This window comes from Oncorhynchus tshawytscha, linkage group LG14 (assembly GCF_018296145.1).
Source record: "Oncorhynchus tshawytscha isolate Ot180627B linkage group LG14, Otsh_v2.0, whole genome shotgun sequence".
Taxonomy (NCBI): domain Eukaryota; kingdom Metazoa; phylum Chordata; class Actinopteri; order Salmoniformes; family Salmonidae; genus Oncorhynchus; species Oncorhynchus tshawytscha.
In genome coordinates this window covers 40,588,652-40,613,472 of record NC_056442.1, presented here as the reverse complement: position 1 = coordinate 40,613,472, position 24,821 = coordinate 40,588,652, and the positions used below count along the sequence as shown (strand labels likewise).

At 43.5% G+C, this 24,821-nt stretch overlaps 2 protein-coding genes across 4 annotated transcripts in view; both read left to right on the top strand.

The window, feature by feature from the left end:
* Positions 1-6,471, top strand: part of LOC112267439 (seizure protein 6 homolog) — a 127,296-nt gene extending 120,825 nt beyond the window's left edge. Inside the window, exons 13-18 of one of the 3 annotated variants that reach the window (XM_042297507.1) lie at positions 1,524-1,718; positions 1,849-1,887; positions 2,080-2,188; positions 4,016-4,121; positions 4,576-4,584; positions 5,253-6,471. In XM_042297507.1, coding sequence (XP_042153441.1) covers positions 1,524-1,718; positions 1,849-1,887; positions 2,080-2,188; positions 4,016-4,121; positions 4,576-4,584; positions 5,253-5,282 — 488 coding nt within the window. In that variant the 3' untranslated portion in view covers positions 5,283-6,471. The other 2 variants (XM_042297508.1, XM_042297506.1) reach the window with 2 other exon arrangements.
* Positions 6,472-11,574: 5,103 nt separating this feature from the next.
* Positions 11,575-23,681, top strand: LOC112267202 (PHD finger protein 12). Its single transcript, XM_024445410.2, has 13 exons — positions 11,575-12,433; positions 12,960-13,141; positions 18,133-18,205; positions 18,372-18,985; positions 19,183-19,315; positions 19,693-19,854; positions 20,072-20,218; positions 20,499-21,333; positions 21,577-21,747; positions 21,843-21,938; positions 22,036-22,118; positions 22,260-22,398; positions 22,619-23,681. Exons 1-13 carry the CDS (start codon positions 12,368-12,370, stop codon positions 23,038-23,040), a joined length of 3,123 nt encoding a protein of 1,040 aa, XP_024301178.1. The 5' UTR covers positions 11,575-12,367; the 3' UTR covers positions 23,041-23,681.
* The last annotated feature ends 1,140 nt before the right edge of the window (positions 23,682-24,821 follow it).

Genomic DNA, 24,821 nt, shown 5'->3' with positions numbered 1-24,821 from the left:
TTCAAACAGACTCCATTTTTTAAAAAAAGCACTTAATTAAAGGTGCAATATGCAGGAATCACTCCACCATTTCTTGGTTGCTAAAATTTGAATAGTTCTAATTCTAATCATTTCAGTATGTGACAAAACAAGCACTCAGAGTGTAGAGAATCACTGTACAATCTATACTGCTGTGAGATACCTTTTCAATAACCAAAACTATTGTATTTTCAGCTGTTTGAAGCTGGTGTACAAAGCTGAAAGTAAAAGATGCAAAAATGAAACGTTAGAATGAGAAGCATAGAAATACTGCACATAGAACTGATCTACCGCTTTTTAGACGTGCTTTCAATGGGAATGACAGATCTATAACTCACATTTCTATGTGAATTTGGTCAGGTAACCCAAAACGTGACATATTGTACCTTTAAAATCAGTTGTGCCCAATTAGTGGGCAGCCCAGCACACCTATTAAGATAGAGGATAGAGAGAGTTTTGTTGACTGACACTGAGAATGGAATGTATATGTTTTTAAATAAAATTCTTAGAGCTTTCTATGAACGTAACACATTTTTTTCAGTTTTTTTTTATGGAATGTTCTTAATGTTCTGAGAACATGACTTTGAACAGAATCATGAGAAAACCTGCAGAAAGCGATATGCTTAAGTATGGAAATTCCCATAGAAGAACGATGTTTCTTAAAAGTGCGATATGTAACTTTTTGGGAGCGACCTGACCAAATTCCCATAGAAATGGGAGATAGATATGTCATTCTCATTAAAAGCAAGTCTAAGAAGCTGTAGATATGTTCTATGTGCTTTATTTCTATGCCCATTCTTGCATTTTTGTTTTTACTTTTGGTTTTGTACATCTGCTTCAAACAGTTGAAAATACAATAACTTTGGTTATTGAAAATATATTTCACACTGGTTTAGATGGTACAATGATTCTCTACACGATACAATGCTTGTTTTTTCACAGAAATTGAAATTAGGCAAACTATTATAACATTCGGAGAACATGACTTTAAATAGAACCATGAGGAAACCGGCACAAAACGTTATGCTGAAGTACTACAAGTCTCAGAGAAAAACGTTGTTTCTTAGCAATTCTGAACAATTTGAGAGCATTACTTTAAATAGAACCATGAGGAAACCGGCACAAAACGTTATGCTGAAGTACTACAAGTCTCATAGAAAAACATTTGTTTCTTAGCAATTCTGAACAATTTGAGAGCATTACTTTAAATAGAACCATGAGGAAACCTTATGCTGAAGTAGTACAATTTCCACCAGGTTTTCAGAAAGTTATGTGCTAGCTGGGTATCCTGCACCATTCACAGAATATTGTGGGAAGGTTGTATGCAAAATAACCATAGGACAACCACACTTTCACCAAGCTCTAAGAAACATACGGTTCTCAGAACAAGCTGGATTGTCAGTGTGTCCAATTCATACAATATACCAAGAGTTTTACTAGCTGTTTACAGGAATACATTATATGATGTTGACTGTGTGTGTGTGTCCTGTCCACTCCTCTCTCAGCGGTGACCTATGAGCCTTGCAGGAACCCTGGCACCCCATCTTACAGCACCCAGATCTCAGAGAAGCCTCTCTACCAGGCCGGGGAGACACTGCGCTTCTCCTGCCTCAGAGGCCATGAGCTGCTGGGGGAGCCTGTCCTCCACTGTGTCCCTGGACACCCTTCACAGTGGAGCAGCCTGCCCCCTGTCTGCGGAGGTAGGAACTGCAGACACATACTCCCCTGTGTGTGTAGTTCACTCTGGCATTGTTCACAGTAGTTCATGATGAACAATATATGTCTGTATATTTTAACATCTGTGTTCTGATGTTCTCCATTTCTTTACAGCCTCCTCAATGGAGTTTATGAATGAACGCAGGTTAGACGGTAAGTGCCGTCAAGTCTGCACAGTAATTGTTAGATCTTTCAAATTAAAACATCAAGTCAAGACCAAATTTTAAAAAACGAAATACAGTACTTCCCAGCAACTTCAAGTGTGTTACATTGAAGTGTGGCTCTTTAGGTTATCATACCAATTGAGTGTGTCCCTGTTGATTCCTCTACCCCTCTGCTCACCAGCTGCCAGTGCAGACTACATCATGGAGCGATCCAACATAGCTCTAACAGTCTTTATACCAGTGGCCCTCATCATGGTCTTCCTCATCGGGATCTACCTCTACTTCTCTAAGTAGGTCTTGTATTCCTACTTTATATAGATAAACAAAATACTTTGAAAGTATGAAAGCTATCATCATCCATAGTACCAAGTAGTCTATCCAGGGGTTGACTTGGACTGAAAATAGGTGCCGGTACAGATTTTGGTTGCCGATACTGTTTATATATAGGTGCAGGAGCTCAACAATAATTTTGAGCTCTAGCTGTAGAACATTTGAGGTGCTGGTACTCGGTGAGCTCCTGCCCAAGTCAAGCACTGAGTCTAACCAATAGCTATAGACCAGCTAGGTTCTGTAATAATGTTGTAAGTATACTATGCTGCCCTTGTGACACTACAGTGCCTTCGGAGAGTATTCAGACCCCTTGACTTTTTTCACATTTTGTTACGTTACAGCCTTATTCTAAAATGTATTAAATGTTTTTTTCCTTCATCAAGCTACACACAATACCCCATAATGACAAAGCAAGAACAGGTTTTTAGAAATGTTTGATAATTCATTACAAATAAAATAAATATTTAGACCCTTTACTCAGTATTTTGGTAGTTTGGCAGTGATTACAGCACAGAGTTTTCTTGGGTATGACACTACAAGCTTGGCACACCTGTATTTGGGGAGTTTCTCCCATTCTTCTCTGCAGATCCTCTCAAGCTCTGTCAGGTTGGATGGGGAGCTTTGCTGCACAGCTATTTTCAGGTCTCCAGAGACGTTAGCTCGGGTTCAAGTCCGGGTTCTGGCTGGGCCACTCAAGGACATTCAGAGACTTGTCTCAAAACCACTCCTGCGTTGTCTTGGCTATGTGCTTAGGGTCGTTGTCCTGTTTGAATGTGAACCTTCGCCCCAGTCTGAGGTCCTGAGCGTTCTGGAGCAAGTTTTCATCAAGGATCTCTCTGATCTTTGCTCCATTCATCTTTTCCTTGATCCTGACTAGGCTCCCAGTCCCTGCCGCTGAAAACATCCCCACAACATGATGCTGCCACCACCATGCTTCACCGTAGGGATGGTGCCAGGTTTCCTCTAGACTTGACACTTGGCATTCAGGCCAAAGAGTACAATATTGGTTTCATCGAACCAGATAATCTTGTTCCTCATGGTCTAAGATGTCTTTACTGTAGGTGTCTTTTGGCAAACCCCAAGTAGGCTGTCATGTGCCTTTTACTGAGGAGTGGCTTCTTTTTGGCCACTCTATCATAAAAGCCTGATTGGTGGAGTGCTGCAGAGATGGCTGTCCTTCTGGAAGGTTCTCCCATCTCCACAGAGGAACTCTGTGGAGCTCTGTTAGAGTGACCATCAGGTTCTTGGTCACCTCCCTGACCAAGGTCCTTCTCCCCCGATCCCTCAGTTTGGCTGGGCAGTCAGCTCTAGGAAGAGTCTTGATGGTTCCAAACTTCTTCTATTTAAGATTGATGGCCACTGTGTTCTTGGGGACCTTCAATGCTGCATACATTTTTTTGGTACACTTTCCCAGATCTATGCCTTGACACAATCCTGTCTCTGAGCTCTACGGACAATTCCTTCGACCTCATGGCTTGGTTTTTGCTCTGACATGCACTGTCAACTGTGGGACCTTATATAGACAGGTGTGTGCCTTTCCAAATCATGTCCAATGAATTTAATTTACCACAGGTGGACTCCAATTAAGTTGTAGAAACATCTCAAGGATGATCAATGGAAACAGGAAGCACCTGAGCTCAATTTAAAGTCTCATAGCAAATGGTCTGAATACTTATGTAAATAAGGTTTTATCCATTTTAGAATAAGGCTGTAACGTAACAATATTTTGAAAAAGTCAAGGGGTCTGAGTTTTTTCTGAAGTCATTGCATGTGTGTGTGTTCTCTAGGGTTCAGGGGAAGCCTCTGTGTCTTCCCATGTCCACCTCCTTACCATATGACCACATCCCAGGAGAGTCCACCTTCGACAACTCCCTCTACAAAACAGAGACTATGGTACGTTCTGATATAGAGATATTCACTGGTTCTTTAAGATGCCTGTTGGAATTAGTAAGCCCCCCAAAAGGTTGAAATCAGACGCTGTCATCCGTGTCTGAGATGATGCACCATCTGGTTTGCCATATTGCAGGTTCATTCTCCAAATCTAATTTACCGTTAGGTGATATAGAAATAGGTTTGAGGGGTGTAAAGCTATACTCCGTTCACCTTCAGTCATTGACAAGGGCCATTTCATTACACCTGATGCAAACAAAAGGTTTCCTAGTTCATTTGACAAAGCATAGCTTTATTTTTGTGCTATGACATTGTTCAGACATGGGTTCAAATAGTATTTGAAAGATGTCAAATATTTTACCCAGGTCTGATGCTTTCATGCTCATGCTTTCAGATAACTAACAATTGTCTCTCTGTCTGTTTGTTTCTCTATCCTTTCATCACTGCACTCCTGAAGAACAACGAGGTAGACCAAGCGCTAGGCTACAACCTGCTTATTTAGCCTCCACTCTGTCTGTCAGTCAGTCTTCATCAATTCCACATTCTGAACCTATTTCACACTGTGAGCTTATTGAACTAAAGCCTACAGTAGGTTGAGCACATTTAAATGAGTCAGAGGAGAGGTACAAACCTCTCAAATCAAATAAAAAATAGAGTCCAATTGGTCGCATACACAGTTTTGCAGATGTTATCACAATTGCAGCAAAATGCTTATGTTTTTAGCTCCAACAATAATTATCAATATAATACAATACACACATAATCTAAAAGTTAAAAAGAAATATCAGAACGAGAAATGGAATATAAATAAATATACAGTATAGTGTATGTATGTGAATGGTATGTATAGACAATGGTGTGTGTGTATATACAATTTAAGGTCATTGTCCCCTCTCTCAGGTGAAAATGGAAAAGCCTCACAGTTTGGGCTGACCTCTTCCAGACACTAAACTTATCCCTGTGATATCCCTATCATAGTCTACAAACAGATGTCAGTTATCACATGGCTCATTCACAAAAAGAGGAATAGCCTTTGTGATCATAGTAGGAATATGATCTTCTCTACTTCTGTCTCACTATACCTTATTGTGTACAAGCTTGTACCTAATTCAGAACTATGTCCTCATTTCACAGGACACAAGAGAGTATGAGGTTTCCATCTAGAGGCACAACTACGTGTTTCAGCATTGACAGGTCTGGTCTCAAGATGGTTTGCCTTGTGGAAGTTTGTCTGCACTCCTCAGACCCCCCACCCCCTTCACACCTCACTCCGCTTGCCTCCACCACCTTTCCCTCTGTCTGCTGAACATGTCTCTGCCCAGCCCACATTGGCCATCACTGCAAAGACTGGAAAACATGATTCTTTTTGTAGAGCTTCAACAGCAATGGCCTAACAGCAGTGTTTGTACAGTTTTTATCCTGAGATGGTCAAACCCTAAAGACGTCAGTCCAATGTCGAACCTCACAAATGGGAAAGCTGAGTTTGTATCTAGTCCAAAAAATGGAATGTGTCAATACAACACGATATATTTGTCACACAGCTTGTAGGGAATTTTTATTTTGAGGCAAGGCACACCACAAAAGAGCTAGATTGTTCAAGTGATGATTGGAGGGATATCATAATAACTTGGACTCTTAAACCTTTCAAATACAATGGACAATTTAAACATCTTTTCATTTTTTTTGTACAATAGCTGCAAATTGTAAAGTTGACCCTCTCAAAAACATGTAAACACACTTCTTTTTTTATGCAACCTCCTATTGATTAAAAACATCTGAATGTGCCTTAAAATGAAGGCCCTTATTAAGCAATGTTCATATCATGTATATTTCTGATACTGCATTGGTTCATCTGAGATTATTACATTGTTGATTTCATATGGATCATAAAATAGAGATGTAGGAATACAAAGAAAATGTCCTTTAATTTCTTCTCATACACAATTGTATGTGTGTCTTCAACATGCTGATTGAAAGGTATTCATGAATGATATTGGATTGGCAAATCTTGAAAAAGTCTATGGCAAAGTGTATATAAGTTTTAGTGCCATTAGTTTTGTGATGAAAACCAGGGACGGTTAAAGCTAAAGAAGTCACTGTTGTGGATTGGGGATTCTTAAAAACTGATGCAATGTATTTGCCTAAAATAATATAGCTTATTCTATAGGAGAATGCATCACCATTCAAACTCTATTTTTTATCATTGTCACTTGATAATATTTATTCACACAAACAGGTGTGATGACAATGATTATACTTCTATAATCTATTTTTGATTCATTGTATATACACTGATTAAGCCAGCTCATGAACAAAACGTCCTCAATAAAGTTATTATTCAGAAAAAAATTGACACACAATCTCATTAAATCATTTATTAAGGATTACTGGTTCACTTCGAGATGCATTTAGCCTTTTTGCCCTCTTAGTCGTTCATCTGAATTTGCCCTGATATGTACAGTATTCATGAATAAAGAAGAGCTGAAGGAAGCAAGAATGTCCTTTGAAGAAGTGACGAAAACCGCATAACACCGAGCATACTGGAGGAATCTTTTGTCAGATGACCCATGCTCCTCATTGAGTCAAAGTAAGTCAAGATTGTAGCTACCTCTGACAGTGTAGAGGTTTTGGGGTTGGAGGTGTAGCAGACTCATGTCCGGTGTAGTGTACTAGTTTGTAGTTCAGAGAGTAGCAGACTTACGGCCAGTGTAGCGGCGAAGTGGATGTCTTCCCGTATAGGCTACATAAATGTATAAGGTTCGCCATACATTATCTTTATCCCTATAGAGCCTTATACCCACCGTGGGTAAGAGTACCAGTGTAGACAAGACCAACAACACGCACTGTGGTCTGGTACCATCTATAGTTAGGTAATTTATGTTTGAATAATAGTCTAACATGTTCTGATATAAGTAGACATTTATAACAGACAGCAATGGGGAATAAGTGGCGTAAATATATTCCGAATTGCTGGGGAAACTGTGACTCGCTATACTTGTGCCTCACACTTTTGTCTTGTCATGTAGTATCACCACCATCTACTGGTCACCAAAAATACTGCAACCAGGGAGGGGTTTAACTGGTTTTTCCTCAACGTCATTTTTTGAAAGATTGACAATGAGTCAGGTCCATAACAAATTATTGTTTTTGGAACAGAACTCTGTATAGAGATTAGATGTTTCCTGATCTGTGAGAAAAATAAGCAGAATGTTATTGACCCAGTTTTATCTTGCTCCATCGTTTTCCTCTGCCCTGCCAGTGAACTTTCACTTCTAACCAAATATGGTAAGGAGAGGAAGCATCGATATAGATAGAACATTTGACAACAGAGCAGACACACTGGCACCCAGTCTACTAAAATGGGGGGACTGAACAAAAACATGCTTATGGTAAAATATGCTGACAAATACTCCCCAAATAAGACAACATATTGTACAGTACTAGCTATCCTCATTCAAATTCAGTCCAACTTTTTCGAGTAGCCTAACAGCAAAAATAACTTTGATTAGCACAACCAGCCACCCGATGGCGCCATTATTCATTTTACGGCGTTGGGCAAAACTTTGATCTGACAGCGGTTCTAAACTGGTTTTGCCTGGGGACCCAAATTTGACAATTACAATTGAGTCGCGACCCATTATTATGGACTGTTGATGATAACATTTTATAATGTTGTATTGCAGCTGCCTTATTGGGCAGGTTTCATTTGCAAAATAGACTCTGTTCTCAATTATGGTATTAAAGAAAGTAATTAGGCTACACAGCCATATTAACTGAGAACACATGTATTATAAATTCAAGAGAATAAGCCATTTAATTAGGCGGTCGGTTCAGGAATGGGGTGTAATAAATGATCAGACTCAGAACATGACATCAAAACCAGTCCAATAATGTTAATGAACAGTAACACATAATGTTAAACAAAAGTAACACATACCAGTCCTGTTCATGTATTGTGTGTGGCCTATCAGTGAGAAAGCTGGGGTGTTTCTTCAGTTAAATACGTTTATTGAAGTCTGTTTGATAGGGCAACTCGGAGGTCATGCTGGCTGTCCAGTTAGTTTCTGCTTTTAGTTTTCAGCATGGCCATAGCAGAGAAGCCACTTTCACACAGATAGGTAGTGCTGAAGGGTAGCATGATTCTGAATGCATGACAGGCGAGAGCAGGATACTCTCCCATTACGCTGCTCCAGAACTTTGTCAGTGTCATTTCCGGGTACCGCATGCTCAGTCCGCGATCAAACGACAGCTCCACGAAAAGAGCCTATTCGTTGCTTGGCAACGTGACGCTTCCCATCTCAACTCGAAAGGGTCCCTTATCCAGTCGTCTTGTCTCCTGTTCTCCTCCAGAGAAGGGGTCGCAAAACTTTCCCAGCAGTTTGACAAGATGCTGTTTAACGTTTTTTCTCAGTGTGTCGCTTTGCGCTTTGTTGATCATTTTCTGAATTTCGAAATCAGCATTGGGAAACATGTCAGTCCTCCAGTTAGAAACATGATTTTAAACTTTAGTTTATTTAGTAAATGTTTTATTAACTATATTTCTTGAACTGCATTATTGGTTAAGGGCTTGTAAGTAAGCATTTCACGGTAAGGTCTACCTACTCCTGTTGTATTCGGCGCATGTGACAAATAACATTTGATTTGGATACGGGGAGCGAGCACCAGCAGGAGCTTTATCATGCAGAGGTCCGCTGGCTTTCCAGAGTTGAAGTGTTGGGTCGCTTTTATGAGCTTCGAACGGAGATTGGGGGGGCATTATTGTATTGGTCAGTGAGGGAGTGCAGCGCGAAAACACTCAGTCCGAACGTCGCTAGACATTTCACAACAGCGACCCCACTGCACGTGTAAAGTCACCAACAATAAGCGGTGCGGTGATATCCTTTCAAAATAAAAGTTTCGGTGCAGCAGTTGCTTTTCAAAATAATTTATGCAAATCAAATTGTATTGGTCACATACACATGTTTAGCAGATGTTATTGTGAGTGTAGCGAAATGCTTGTGCTTCTATTTCTGACTGTGCAGCAAAATCTAACAAGTAATATCTAACAATTTCTCAACAAATACCAAATACACACAAATCTAAGTAAAATAATGGAATTAAGACTATATAAATATATGGATGAGCAATTTCAGAGCGGCACAGACTAAGATACAGTAGATACATATGGGATGAGTTATGAAAAATATGTACATTTTATTAAAGTGACTAGTGTTTCATTTATTAGAGTGGCCAATGATTTAAAATCTGTGTATGTAGGCAGCAGCCTCTCTGTGCTAGTGATGGCTATTTAACAGTCTGATGAGGTAGAAGCTTGAGGAAGAAGCTGTTTTTCAGTCTCCCAGTCTCAGCTTTGATGTGCCTGTACTGACCTCGCCTTCTGGATGATATTGGGGTGAACAGTCAGTGGCTCAGGTGGTTGTTGTCCTTAATGATCTTTTTGACCTTCTTGTGACATCGGGTGCTGTAGGTGTCCTGGAGGTTTGCCCCCGGTGATGTGTTGTGCAGACCGTACCACCCTCTGGAGAGCCCTGCGGTTGTGGGAGGTGCAGTTGCCTACCAGGCGGTGATACAGCCCAACAGGATGCTCTCAATTGTGCATCTGTAAAAGTTTGTGAGGGTTTGAGGTGACAAGCCAAGTTTCTTCAGCCTCCTGAGGTTGAAGAGGCGCTGCTGCGCCTTCTTCACCACGCTGTCTGTGTGGGTGGACCATTTCAGTTTGTCAGTGATGTGTACTCTGAGGAACTTCCACCTTCTCCACTGCTTTCCAGTTGATGTGGATGCAGGGGTGCTCCCTCTGTTGTTTCCTGAAGTCCACGATCATCTCCTTTGTTTTGTTGACGTTGAGTGAGAGGTTATTTTCCTGACACCACATGTCCTGTTGTTTTTTGATAAAGAGCAAATACCTACGCATGGGAAGCAATGCTGTAAGAGCTCTCATCCCCAAACCACTGCAGTGTAAGAATTGTAAAGGATTTGGCCATATTTCAAGTGTGAGCAGACGGACAGATTATACTGAAGAACAGTGTTGCAATTGTGGTGGGGATCATGATCCTGAGTTCCTGGAAGGCCCTGTAAGGGTGAAGGAGATTGAGGTGGGGATCATAATCCTGAGTTCCTGGAAGGCCTTGTAAGGGTGAAGGAGTTTGAGGTGGGGATCATGATCCTGAGTTCCTGGAAGGCCCTGTAAGGGTGAAGGAGATTGAGGTGGGGATCATAATCCTGAGTTCCTAGAAGGCCCTGTAAGGGTGAAGGAGATTGAGGTGGGGATCATAATCCTGAGTTCCTGGAAGGCCCTGTAAGGGTGAAGGAGATTGAGGTGGGGATCATGATCCTGAGTTCCTGGAAGGCCCTGTAAGGGTGAAGGAGATTTAGGTGGAGATCATAATCCTGAGTTCCTGGAAGGCCCTGTAAGGGTGAAGGAGATTGAGGGGGGGATCATGATCCTGACTTCCTGGAAGGCCCTGTAAGGGTGAAGGAGATTGAGGTGGCAAAAGTTAGAGGTCAATCCAATCTCCGATGCGGAGGCAATTAAAATAATGAAGAAAACAAGTGATGCTGGTGAAGAGATGGTAGCGGATGCACCACAGCCTGTAGTTAATATTTGCTTCCACAAGAAAGATACCCTGTGTTAATTTAAAAAGGTTGATTTTGTTGCATTCATTGCCACAGTTATAAACTGCATGGCACAAGTCTCAAATAAGTCTAATGAACTGGACATTATTGTGGCTGGCAGAAATGTGTTGGGGACATCTGAAGACTTGCAAGGGGTACTGGCACCTGAAGACCCGTCCTCACAGGTTCCCCTTGAGCCTGTGTAGGGATCAGATTTTTAACAGAAAGTTTTAGTTTATTTATTGGTAGTTTGTTCAGTTTTTTGGGAAACCTCTTTCCATCCTGCACATTAAATTGTGTGATCGCCAATATACCATAGAATAATAAAACTCTGATATGATTGTCCATATAGATGGAGGGCGTAGCGAAGGCTACATTGAAATGAGGAGGGTAGTTTTGCTTGCAAGCTTCGTCGGTGGTCAGTCACAAATAGAGGGGAAGATAGCGCGTTAAAGTTGATCAATATAAGCAAACTGGTGTAGTTATCTAGCTGTTATTTGACAACTTAGCAGCTCCAACTAATTATTCAAGTTAGCTTGCCAGATGTCTTTGAGGGCTTCTCAAGCGCATGCCATTTTTTATTAGTTTGTGTCTTCGTCTCTAGTTACCACAGCCACAAATGCGTAATTATGGCTAAACCCGCCTATTTCTACAATTTATCTACCTAAAATCTGCAACTTTAACCACACTGCTAAACTTTTTCCTAACCTTAAATTAAGACCAAAAAGTACATTTTAGTTTTCATGAATTTTTACGATATACCCAATTTTGACTTTATGGCTTTGGTAACTAGTGACAACTGTTTATGTGCTGCGGCGGCCATGTTTTTCAACAATCTTGAAACGCGCATGCTCAAACGTAATTTCATTCGCAGTTGCGCCAACTCGGAGAGGATATTGCCGCTAGCAACATTGATGCATTTGATTTTTCATAACAAAAATACTATTCTTGAGGAACCTGCACTCTTGGAAGAATAACAACAAAACGCATTTTGCAACCCTTGGTTGGAAATAACGCTTAATTTGCCATTTTACATGTTGTGTATTCTGTTGACAATGCAAAGTGGAAGCGAGCGGGTTTGCAGAATTTTCAAGCGTCTTTTCTTAGCTAGGAGCAGAAACAAGAACCATGGCTAGGCCTCACAGATACATTCACAGTTGTTCACCAACCTGACAACAAGACAGTTTAGAATGGGCTCAAAGTTAAGGTTTGTGAGAAACTCATAACATTCGTGATATACTTGCCATTAGTTAGCAAGCGAACATTGATGGCTGGCGTGGCAAACTAACGTTATAGTAGTAGCTAGCTAAGTTACCGAGGGTACACGACAGTTAGCCAAAGTACCTATTTAGACATCAGTCTAGTGTGTACCTATATCTTATTCAGATACAGCAGCTCGCTAACGTAGCAATTCCTAGCTTGCGTACGAGGTCGCTACGTTCGGCTAGATAACGACTGGGTCCGTTATTCCCTCTACAATATTCAGTAATAAACCGAGAAAGACGATTTGGAGGAAACAAGTGTTGGGGGGGGGGGCTCGACAGAGCCACACTGGGCGTGGAACGAAACTAGCTAGCTAAGCTGGTTCCATAGCATAGGATTCTCTGCAAGAAGTCGTCGACTGCTTTGCTGGGTGAATGTGGGACAAAATGGAGACGCCAACGATTGTGTACGACTTGGATACCTCTGGGGGCTTAATGGAGGTGAGGCATGTCACCATAACGTTGCTAATTTCAGTTAAAATGCAACCTTTTAATTTTTGTAACTATCTAACTAGCGAGCCAAATGGACATGGTTAGCTAGATAGCAGGATGGAAGCATATAGCTATATTTTGAGGCTGTAATTCTGTTCTAACGCCATTGGCTAGGATGAAGTTGAAGACAAAACACATATCTTTGTGATGTGTAACTAGCCAGTTTATGGGAAACGTGCTATTACTCTAACTATAGCTTAACTACAGTCATATTTAAAACTATTTGTTGTCAGCTGTTTTGATCACTGCTGCAGACTCAAACGTTACAGTAAATACCCTAGCTTCCATCAGTAGGCGATTTATATTTTACTGACCTAACTAGCTATTATCATCAATTATGTTCCTGAGATTATACTGAATCATACACTTAACTCTATTTGTTTGTGCTAGCAACAAGGACAATAAACCTAAATGGGCAGTGAAGGTAGTGCAATTTGGCGATCCAGATTTCTCATACGTGTTCAACTTGTTACAGCAAATTCAAACACTGCTCGCACCCCCCAAGTCAGAGGATGGCGAAAAGAGGAATCGGAGGAGTGAAAGGGACGTTCGGAGAAAGAGCAGGGCCACCAACCACGACATCTGTGATAGTTGTCATGAGGGAGGGGACCTTCTGTGTTGTGACCATTGTCCTGCCGCCTTCCATCTACAATGTTGGTATGTGTGAAAATGATACTTGTATCCCACTAGCTTGGTAAGGATCGTGCATATTTTGCTGGATTCAAAATGACTGCGGCTGTCCTGTTTAGACAATCCAGCTTCTTCCAGAACCTTGCCGCTGTGCAAAATACCACACTTGAGATGTGTTAAGTTAAATGGGGGGGTGCTTTTCAACCATGTTACGAAGATGATTGTGACACAGGAACCAGGACTTGGTTAAAATTAGCCGCTAAATGGTTGCAGCCAGCCCCCGCCTAAGTCTGCTTGGCTCCAGGCATCGTCTCTCACCAACTCTGAGAACGCTGGCGGAAAATGGAGTCGAGGCTGCTCTTCGAGCGTGTGCCTCTGTTTACAATATGGCGACCTAAGAAGAAAAACGTTTTATTCCAGCGCCATTTTACTGACGTTTCTCTTGACTTTTAGCAGGATAATAACTATGATATTAAAGCTGATTTAACGTGCTTATAACTCGATTTTAGATGAGCATTTTATGTGCATTTCGGGGACATCCATTTAGACATTTGCACCACACAGTTGTGCAAGATCTGGATATGTGTCATGTTGGTTGGTAGCTACAGTTTATATCATATGAGCAAATAGTGCAGGTTTTGGTTGTGAACTAGGCTACAGTACAAGGCTTTCCACATAGAGGACTGAGTATAATCTGTCTTTGCAAATAGAACATTTGCATATCCCCTTGGGTGGTCATTGACTGTAAAATTTGCCATTGCTGGAAACTTTAGCTATGTGATTATAATTTCAGTTCCATCATACAATCACATTGACAACTGCCAATGCAGTAGCTGTATATCTTCTAGATTGGAAACAACAGAAAGCATTCCAACAATTCATTATGATGTCCGGCTGTATAAACTGGGTAGTAAGAATAGATTTTATGAGCATCACAGCTAGGTGTTGTTCGTAGACCACCTAAAGAGAGACCAATTCAAGACCATGATTGTAATTGTGTGAAATCGCCATGATAAGCTAAACATGTTCTGTGTTCAGATTTCAAGAACATGTTCTTTAGACATTCAGAATGGTGAAATGAAATGCATGCTTATGGCAAATAGAGAGCCACTCTACATATTACCAGTAACCCATGTCTATAAAAGCTGCAAATACAAAATATGTTACAACTTCCCTGGTCTCCCCTTACTAACAGTGAGCATGAAACTTTCAAACAATTTCCCATTTTCCAATGAATGTAAAGGACTCTAATATTACCAGTAAAGTAAGAGGCCCAGGTTTCAATAGGCCATAAGAAATTGTCAAGAAAGGAGTGTGGATATTTGTGCTGACTGAATGGGGGCTGTCTCTGGAAGATTTTGTCTTCATTGCCGAAGACCGAGCAAAACATTTCCTGACACTGGTCTAGAGTACAACAACATTATTGTGCTTAATTTCCCTGTGTTGGTGATTTTAAAGAAAGTAAAAACAGTTTTCAATATTGACTAACTCCTGTTTTTTGACAAGTGGGCATGCCAGGCAGTGTCACATTAATCCCACTAGATGGAGACAGGCATTTAGAAAAGAAGCCATTCTAACAGTAAACACTCAAGCATTAAAAGGTGTATTTTGATATGCTATGTTGTGGTATTTTGAAACATAGACCTGTTCCAGCACAGGTCAATTACATCATCATAATACAGTAGCCCCTGGATTGATCTCTATTTTGAACTGATATGGAGCCAAGACACTTCATTTGTAAATTACCGCAATAAGAAACCATATTGTTGCTTTGATCACATCAGATGATATCCTCCTCACAATCTCCAAAACACAACAGCCATTTGTTTGGATGTCGTAAAGGACCCTTCGCCGAAACTGAAGAGATCTATAGCTGGCTAACAACCACCTCTTCCAAGTGGAAAATAACAATGGACAGAAACCTGCTAGCTAGCTGGGATTGTCTATAAGGAATCTGCCTCCCCCAAAAAGCTTCTCCCAAGTGGGTGTGACACCTACTCCCTTTGCCTGCTTCACTGCTGCTTGGATCCCACCTGGCAATCTGTTCAGTCTGCCCTGGCCTGTCGTCGCCTCCAGCACACACGCACTGTTGGGGCGAGTGACTCTCAACTTACAATGGCTAGCCCCAAGTCGTTTGATTATTTTATTGTGCTTTATGCTATTTGCCTCATGAGTCCTGGAGGCTTTGTTGACTATGAACTTGCTTGTTTACCCGACTGTGGGACAGACTGTTTGTTTCCACACTTGGGTCTCTGACTCTCTATTGGTTACAAGGACTCTTGGCCTCCCATCCTATTCTAACCACATCTCTCTGGCTTTGTATTCGCGTTGCCTGAGGAAATTACTATATAATATGATCTTGTTGCCATCTAATGCACATTCAAATGTCATTAATCAACAATGCAGAGCTCTCCCTGCCCTCTGCTGTGCCCTGATTGTATTACTGCTGCTGATGATATCTAGAAATGTACATGTACACCCTGGCCCATCTACTGTTGCTAGAGCACAAGTCAGATTTGGGGCTATCTGCTTCACTGATTTTAGCTTATTACCTAAAGTGAATCAATTGAAAGTGTGGGTTCGCAGCTCCAATCCAGATGTTGGACATTACTGAGACATGGTTAAGGAAGAGTTTTGAACACTGATGTTAACCTTTCTGCTTATAACCTTTTTCGTCAAGACAGATATTCCAACGGTGGTGGAGTGGCAATCTTTACCAAGGATCACCTTCAGTGCTCGGTTGTCTCCACCAAGTCTGTCCCCAAACAATTTGATTAATGCTTAAAACCAGCTAAACTTTCAAATACCTCTTTGTTAACTGTTGCTGGGTGTTCTCGTCCTCTCAGCACCAGCCTGTACCCTAAATGCCCTAAGCTCTCTCCTGGCCCCTTACACTAAGTCTGCATTTGTATTGCTAGGTGACCCATGCTTAAACCACCTGACCAAATCCTAAAGCAATGGGACTCCCTAAATCTTTCTCAGATTATTACCAATCAATCCCACAAGGTATGACTCCAAACATCCAGAAAATGTTACTCTCTACTTGATTTTGTCCTTACAAATAAACCTGATAAGTAACAGTCTGGTGTTTTCTGTAATGACCTTAGTGATCACTGTTTTACAGCCCGTGTTCGTAATGGCTGCTCAGTAAAACGACTTGTCCTGATTTTGTCATACACTTGCTAAAATACTTTAATGAGTGAACCTTCCTTCATGACCTGGCCTCTGTAAATTGGTGTAAGATGCTTGGACTTTCTTATTTTATATTTTCAGTGTTGTTGTTAGGAAACACTCTCCCATAAAGAAAATGAGAATTTTGCATAGTTACTCCACCTCAAGAATTGCGTTTGGCGAAAGGCTCGGCACACACATACTCAGGCTGACTGGCTCTCGTTCAGGCAAATGAGAAATAAGTGCACTCAGGCTATCCGGAAGGCCAAAGTTAGTTACTTTAAGAAGCAGTTCTCTCTCTGTGGGTCTAACCCTAAGACGTTTTGGAAAAAGACCTGGAGAATAAACCCTCCTCCTCACAGCTGCCCATGTCCCTTAATAATGTTGATGTGGTTGTTACTGACAAGAAGCACATGGCCGAGCTCTTTATTCACCACTTCATTAAGTCAGGATTCCTATTTGACTCAGCCATGCCTCCTTGCCTGCCCAACATTCCCCCGATGCTCCTCCCTCTCTTCCCCCTGCCCGGCTACAACATTTCTCCTTGCAGGCAGTCACTGAATCTAAGGTGCTAAAGGAGCTCCTTAAACTTGACCTTAGTGATCATCTGGGTCAGATGGTTTAGCTGATCTCTGACCTTTTTAACCTGTCTCTCCTCTCTGTGGAAGTTCCTATTGCTTGGAAGGCAGCCACAGTGCGTCCTTTATTTAAAGGTGGAGATCAAGCTGACCCTAACTGTTATAGTCCAATTTCTATGTTGCCCTATTCATTAAAAGTGTTGGAATAGCTTGTCAATAATCAACTGACTGTTCTGAACACCTCCAAAACAAAGGTTGTTTGGTAAGAAGACTACCCCTCTCCACGCTGGTGTGATTACTACCTTTTTGAGGGTTTAGAACTTGAGGTAGTCACCTCATACAAGTACTTGGGAGTATGGCTAGACGGTATACTCAACTTGGTTTCCTCTATTGTAATTGCTGCTCTTTTACCGACACTGCCAAAAGAACCCTGAGTCAGATGACCATCCTTCCCATGCTAGATTACGAAGATGTAATTTATAGATTGGCAGGCAAGGGGGATCTCGAGTGGCTAGATGTTCTTTACCATTCGGTCATCAGAATTGCCACCAATGCTCCTTATAGGACACATCACTGCACTCTATACTCCTCTGTAAACTGGTCATCTCTGTATACCCGTCACAAGACCCACTGGTTGATGCTTATTTATAAAACCCTCTTAGGCCTCACTCACCCCTGAGATATCATCTGCAGCCCTCATTCTCCACATACAACACCCGTTCTGCGCACATCCCTTGGTAGCTCATCTTTTCAGTTCACTGCAGCTAGCGACTGGAACGATCTGCAACAAAGACTCAATCATGGACACCAACACCTGTGGCTGCTTTGCGTGATGTATTGTTGTCCCTACCTTTCCCCAATAATGTTTGCACCATGTTTTGTGCTGCTGCCATGTTGTGCTGCTACTATGCTATGTTTTAGGTCTCTCTTTATGTAGTGTTGTGGTGTCTCTTGTCGTGATGTGTGGTTTGTCCTATATTAAAATTGTATTTTTAATCCCAGCCCCTGTCCTTGCAGCAGGCATTATGCTTTTTGGTAGGTTGTCATTGTAAATTAGAATTTGTTCTAAATTGACTTGCTTAGTTAAATTTAAAAAAACACTCTCCTATACCCTGATTTATAGCCTATGCCTCAAAATTGAATAGATGCTTTGTTTGGCATTAGCCCGTATGAAGTTTACATAGCAATTGATCCACGTTGGACCTATGAATAAAATGACAAGCAGAAAAGTCCTTTTTTTTAATGGCTATTTTTTTGTGGTTCCTACAGTAACCCACCATTGAGTGAAGAAATGCTGCCTCCTGGTGACTGGATGTGTCATCGCTGCAACGTACGGAGAAAGGTGAGGTTTCAACAATAAATGATACAACAGAGCTGTTATTATGCTTCAAATGTGTTAGCCTGTTATCACCCATTTTCAATGTATCAATACGAGTCAAAGTATTGCAACAACCCTAGTGGTGCTGAATACTGTCTGATCCTAGCTGGTCTCTCACTGTCATCCCCAGAAGCGGGAGCAGAAGGCTGGGCCGACAAATGGCCTGCTGGAGAGGGAGAGGCCCCTCTCCAAGCGCTCCTCCCCCCCCACAGCTGAACTGGAGCGGGGCACCACCACCATTACTACCACTACGTTGCGCCTGGACAGGCTGCCCCCCGGGGTCGGAGCAGCAGGACCCGGGCTGCGGGTGGCTGCCGTACATCTGGAGCGTCTGGAGCACCTTGAGCGGCGGGCCAGCAGCCGACCGGGCACGCCAACATCCAACACCTCCACGGACACGGCCATCCCCTCGGAGGAGCAGAACGAGGCTGACGAGATGGCCAAGGCAGAGGAGGTGGTGGTGGAGGCCCAGTGCTCGGAACCTGAGCAAGCCACCGCCACCCATACCCCCACACCACGGCTGCTCAAGAGGCCCTTTCAGCTGCTCATTGCCGCTGCAATGGAGAGGAACCCCTCGCAGTTCCAGCTGCCCAACGAGCTCACATGCACCACAGCACTGCCAGGCAGCACTAAACGGAGGAGGAAAGAGGAGCTGATCATGAAGACTTTCAGGAGGCCACCACATGAGATGGACCCCAACGGCCTCGTTCCTCTGCCAGTCAGGGTTTGCTTCTCCTGCACCAGGTATAATTAGTCAATCAAACCCACAATGTCATCGTTAGTTATATCAACACAGATTATTCAAATACAATCTGTATTCAGGGAATCCAAATAGACTCCTTATATTTTTTGAGTTTGTGTATGTCTGAGTGCATTAGTTGGTTGGCTGACTTTGCTAATCCAAGCTTACGCTCTTCTCTGTGCTCCTCTCTATCCTATAGGAACTGCAGAATGGCCCCCCTGGTTCAGTGTGACTATTGCCCCCTGCTCTTCCACATGGACTGCCTGGACCCCCCACTCACTGCCATGCCCACAGGCAGATGGATGTGCCCCAACCATATGGAGCACTTGGTGGTAAGTGATGTAGCCAAACCCCCGGTGTCATCTGGTGGCCAAGCATCCTCATGCATGGAATTGGGGTTCAGTCTTTTGGCAGGCTTAAAAACATTACGGATATGGTGATTTTTAGATAGGAATGGCTCTGTTTTCGCTGTACAGGGAAAAGGGTTGGTTGTTGTGTTTGGGTGATATCAAGCATCACCAATATGCAATAATATTGTGATATCTCTCAACCCTAGTATGTATAAGTTATTCTGTTACTGACGTGACCTGTTCTCCAGCTGAGCTTTAGGGTCTATAGACGTGTTACAAGTGCATAGTGTCTGGCTGCCGTTGATTCAGGAGTAGACATCGCTCTTTTTCCTGACATGGCCTCCTGTCCTGTTCTCCAGCTGAACCGGCGGAGCCTGTCCCTTACCAGCCGTTGCAAGCTCTTAGACCAGTTCCAGGACAGAATATCCCAGCATGCAGTCAAGGTGGACTTCCTGCGATGGGTCCACCGACAGAACCCGCCTGTCCGCAGCGGTGTCCACCACAAGACGAAGGCGCTCAAGGTTGCTTACGTCCACTGAGTCTGTAAAAGCCATATAATGTTATGAAATCCGTTTTTGCTTTTCAGTTTGAAATACTGTAGTGGTGATGAAGACAGATTTTCAACAAATGTATTGATTTGTCAACTAATCTGCATTAAGAGTGAATGTGAAGAACCACAATGGGACTTCACTGCTCCTGTAAATAATGTTGTGTGTGGGTGTTTGTTTGCCCCTCCAGGTACCCGACGCTATTAAGTCCCAGTACAAGAACCCCCCGGCCATGTTGGCTCCTGCAGCGGTGCGTAACGGGGAGCTGATCTGTAATGGCATCCCAAACCAGGACTGCTCCCCTCAGCATTTTACCAGCCAGGCGGAGCAACAGGAGGTAGGCATGACAGACACACAGCACAAACTCACCCACTAGTATCTGTCTACTACACTGAGATTCAGTGGTTCCTTTGGGCTGTGCCTGAGACGCCACTAAAGCACTTGATAAAAAAATCACTGGACACTGGCCCAGCTAGAAGACATGGGTCCAGACATGCTAGGAATGAACTGCCAATTATTGAATGTGTAATAACTGTAAATTGATGTTTATTTGGGGAGTTGATGGATGGGTGAAGGTGCTTATTTTCACTGAAATGTTTTTTTTCTTCGTTGTTCAGTGGCTTAGAGACGTCATGGCGCTCCAGTGCAGCATCATGCGACATTTATCTGGCAAGCAGAAGTCCTCGTCAGACTGGGACTCTGAACAGACAGACATTAAGCCCTGTGTGGCTTTAGAGAACAGCAGCACTCTGCCCCTTGCAGAAAGGACAGCCTCTGCCCTGCCTGCCCCCTGCTCTAAGCCCTGCAATACATCTGATGGCCCCCAGGGAGCCCCTGTATTGAAGGAACTCTCGCAGGGCCAGGAGAGCTGCTGCTGCACGGTGAGGCCCTGTCTGAAGTGCAGGAAACACAACGGACCCCTGACGGAACAGCCTGTACAAGCCAACGGGCCATTAGCGTGTGACGCTGCCTCAGGTGTCTGCAGACAGACAGAGCTCCAGCTGCACATACTCAACCCCCTAGCCTCACTCCCAATCTCTGCTCTGGGGCTACCCAATCACCTGAGAAGAGGGGTTGTGGTTAAAACGGAGAGGGGAAGCCCCCTGGAGTCTTGCACCCAGAAAGGTTGTTCCCCTTCGACGTGTGCAGCTACAGGGCAGGATGTCAAGAGTCAGGCCTACGGGACTCCTCCAGGCAAGGCAGGGGCTCAGGCCACCCCTCTGAGCTGCTTCAGTGAGCTGAAGCTCGGCCCCAGCCCCAACCTGGGTGTCCATGTCTTTACCCCACCCAGAGCTGTTAAATACTCCAGCACAGCAAGACAGCCCACCACCACACCTCCCTGTTTCTCCTTAGGGCCAGATCTAAAGGGTAGCTCCATGTTCCCCAGCTCCCTCTCCACCTCCATAGCAGACCTGTCTGGTGGCATGAAGGCCATGATGGAAGGGGATGAGGGTATGTAGATGCCTCAACACCATTCTACCTGAACCACTGTTTAGAATTAGGCCTCGGTGATGAGCACCTTTTGCTGTCTAGTTTAAAAACATAACTTTATTGTTGTTGAATAAAGTATAAAACGGTGCATTAATGTATTGGCCATGCTGATTAAATGGCCTGTATTGCTGCTTACAGATGGCTGTGATACAGGATTGCTTCAAGCGAAGTCTATGATGACGTTGAAACATGTTGTTCATACAGAGATGGAGCTGAGTAACCTGGATGAGGAGTTGGTCAAACTCCTGGCCTGGCAGAGGATACAGCAGCTGTTTCCCCCCAAAGCGCCCCCAACCCCCCAAGGCAGGGGTCTAACCGCTCCTCCCACCACCAGCGTCGCCCTCAAACCTCAGTCTCCCGCACCACGCACAGAGGGTAAGACCCTGCCCCATTGCTGGCAGTTTCATTTTAGGGTCATAAGAATGTTACACAATAAAATGTCATTCCTCCAAAATCTGTCCCCATCACAGAAGAACCGAAGGTGCAGGCGAGAGCAACGTTCTATCCACTCATGGGGAAGGGAGGAGCCATCAACATGTCTTATAGGACCCTGTACATAGGAGCTGGTAAGGACTGCCCATGCTGTATTATGAAATACTGTGATCTTTACTCAACATGGAACAAAGTCTCATCAGTCTTTCTCTCTCTGACAACCCACTGTAGGTGCTGACATGGATGTGTGCCTTACAAACTATGGTCATTGTAATTATGTATCTGGAAAACACGCCTGCATCTTTTACGACGGGGTAGGTTGTCTTGCCTGTTTGAAACACTGATAGTTTGTCGAACAAAAACTATTTTACCCCTTGCTGAGCAGTGAGCAATATTTGAAATAAAAGTAGCACTACAGACAACATGACTGATGGTTATCTTGTACCTGTTTGTAGAACACCAAGCACTACGAGCTGCTCAACTACAGTGAGCATGGGACCACGGTGGACAACGTACTCTACTCCTGTGACTTCTCTGAGAAGGCCTCCCCCAGCCCCGTTAGTGGCCTGGTGTCCAAAGTGCAGGGCATTGTCCGTAAGTAACACACGCACACCTCAGTATATGAACACACCTCAGCATGTACACACACACACACACACACTTATCAATTTTGCTAAGTTTGAAACCCCCTATCTCTCCTGTGTGCAACATGTGGGTGGTTGTTTTGCCCCATCACCTTAAACCTGTAGAGATAGGGTTTGGCCAGCACTGTGTCTGTAGGACACTTGTGAGTGACGGTGCCCTCTTTCTTCAGGCCATTGTAAGATGAGAGAGCAGGAGGAGGGGGCTGAGGCAGGGCCCGGCCCCAGGACTGGCCTGATGCCATCAGGAGGAGTGATGAGTTGCCAGCCCCAGGGAGGACCCAGGCTCTCCTGCAACTGTAAGGCCAGCAGTTCCAGCCTGATTGGTGGCAGCGGGGCTGGCTGGGAGGGCACAGCACTGCTCCACCACGGCAGCTACATCAAACTGGGCTGCATGCAGTTTGTCTTCAGCATTGTTGAGTTCACCAGCAAGCAGCCCAAAGAAGAGGGAACCACTGGCACCGCCAATACCACCCCTGCCAGTACCACCCCCAGCCAAGAGGAGGCAGACAAACAGACTATCAAGCTCCACCAAGTGCACCTTGGTTCCATAGCTCAAACTCTCTCTTTTTCACCTCTTTGCAGTCAAACCTAAGGGAACCCTACAGAGCTGGTTGTCACGCAGGGAAAATATATATTTTGTTTATACTTTCACGTTAAATTCAATCTCAAATCTGTTATTTAGATGTCATTTCCTCTCGAAGATCATTGGACTTCAAATATTTCACTCATTTTTGCCAGTGTAGTTACATAACATTTCCTTATTTTTCAGCCAGCTCATGTAGCCCAAACATTTAATTTTATGATATTGAAATTGTAGTACTCACATTTTTGTTCTTGTGGCTACGTTAGCACCACAGGTAGCAAGTTATACATTCATGCTCCCTAACATGCTTATACACACATTTGTATGTACAGTGTATTAATGTCAATATGTTTGGTGCTTTTCAATTGGATATCCTGTACATAAACCATTGTGGTTGTTTTTTTAAGCATACAGTACCTCCCATTGACCTGTGTGCTCCATGCTGAAATCCATGGTGTAAATAGTGTCGCAACGTTTCAGCTCTCGCTTTAACACTCGTTCTTTGTCGGTTTCTGCCTGTCTGGGAAAATACAGATTTTTTTTTTAAGAACAAACTTAAAAATGTCTCGTGCTGCATTCTTGATAACTTTGAGACATGGGGTCAACAGTCTAAAATGCTTTTTTCAGTAATAAATCTTGAGTGAACTTTCCAGTAGGTGGTGGTCATGTACAGCTAGCTCTGGCAAAGAGGAGTTGCAATTGACTCTATATATATACAAAAGTATGTGGACACCCCTTCAAATGAGTGGATTTGGTTATTTCACCCATACCTGACCGGTGTATAAATCGAGCACACAGCCATGCAATCTTCATAGATAAACATTGGCAGTAGAATGGCCTTACTGAAGAGCTCACTGACTTTCAACGTGGCACCGATATAGGATCCACCTTTCCAACAAGTCAGTTAGTCAAATTTCTGCCCTGCTAGAGCTACCCCGGTCAACTAAGTGCTGATATTGTGAAATGGAAAAGTCTAGGAGCAACAATGGCTCAGCCGTGAAGTGTTAGCCCCCACAAGCTCACAAAACTGGACCGCCAATTGCTGAAGCATGTAAAAATTGTCTGTTCTCAGTTGAGACATGCACTACCAAGTTCCAAACTGCCTCTGGAAGCAAGTCAACACAACTGTCGGGAGCTTCATGAAATGGGTTTCCAGGGCCGAGCAGCCCTGCCTAAGATCACCATGTGTCGGCTGGAGTGGCGTAAAACTCGCCACCTTTGGACTCTGGAGTGATGAATCACGCTTCTCCATCTGGCAGTCCAATGGACAAATCTGGGTTTGGTAGATGCCAGGAAAACACTACCTGCCTGAATGCATAGTGCCAACTATAAAGTTTGGTGGAAGAGGAATAATGGTCTGCTTTACATGGTTTGGGCTAGGCCCCTTTTTTACAGTGAAGGGAATCTTAATGCCACCGCATGACATTCTAGACAATTCTGTGCTTCCAACTTTGTGGCAACAATTTGGGGAGGACCCTTTCCTGTTTCAGCATGACAATTTCTCTTCCACCAAACTTTACAGTTGGCACTATGCATTGGGGCAGGTAGTGTTCTCCTGGCATCCACCAAACCTAGATTTGTCCGATTGGACTGCCAAATGGAGAAGTGTGATTTATCAATCCAGAGAATGTGTTTCCACTGCTCCAGAGTCCAATGGCGGCGAGCTTTACACCACTCCAGCCGACACTTGGCCATGCGCATGGCGAACTAAGGCTTGTGTGCGACTGCTCCGCGATGGAAACCCATTTCATAAAGATCCCGACGAACAGCTCTTGTGCTGACGTTGCTTC

Bases quoted from the DNA above. Each gene is read 5' to 3' on its own strand.
- LOC112267202 (XM_024445410.2), top strand. From the start codon at position 12,368: ATGTGGGACAAAATGGAGACGCCAACGATTGTGTACGACTTGGATACC. The intron at 19,855-20,071 runs GTTGCTTACGTC...TTGCCCCTCCAG, and splicing joins ACAAGACGAAGGCGCTCAAG to GTACCCGACGCTATTAAGTC. The intron at 21,334-21,576 runs GTATGTAGATGC...TTGTTCATACAG, and splicing joins CATGATGGAAGGGGATGAGG to AGATGGAGCTGAGTAACCTG.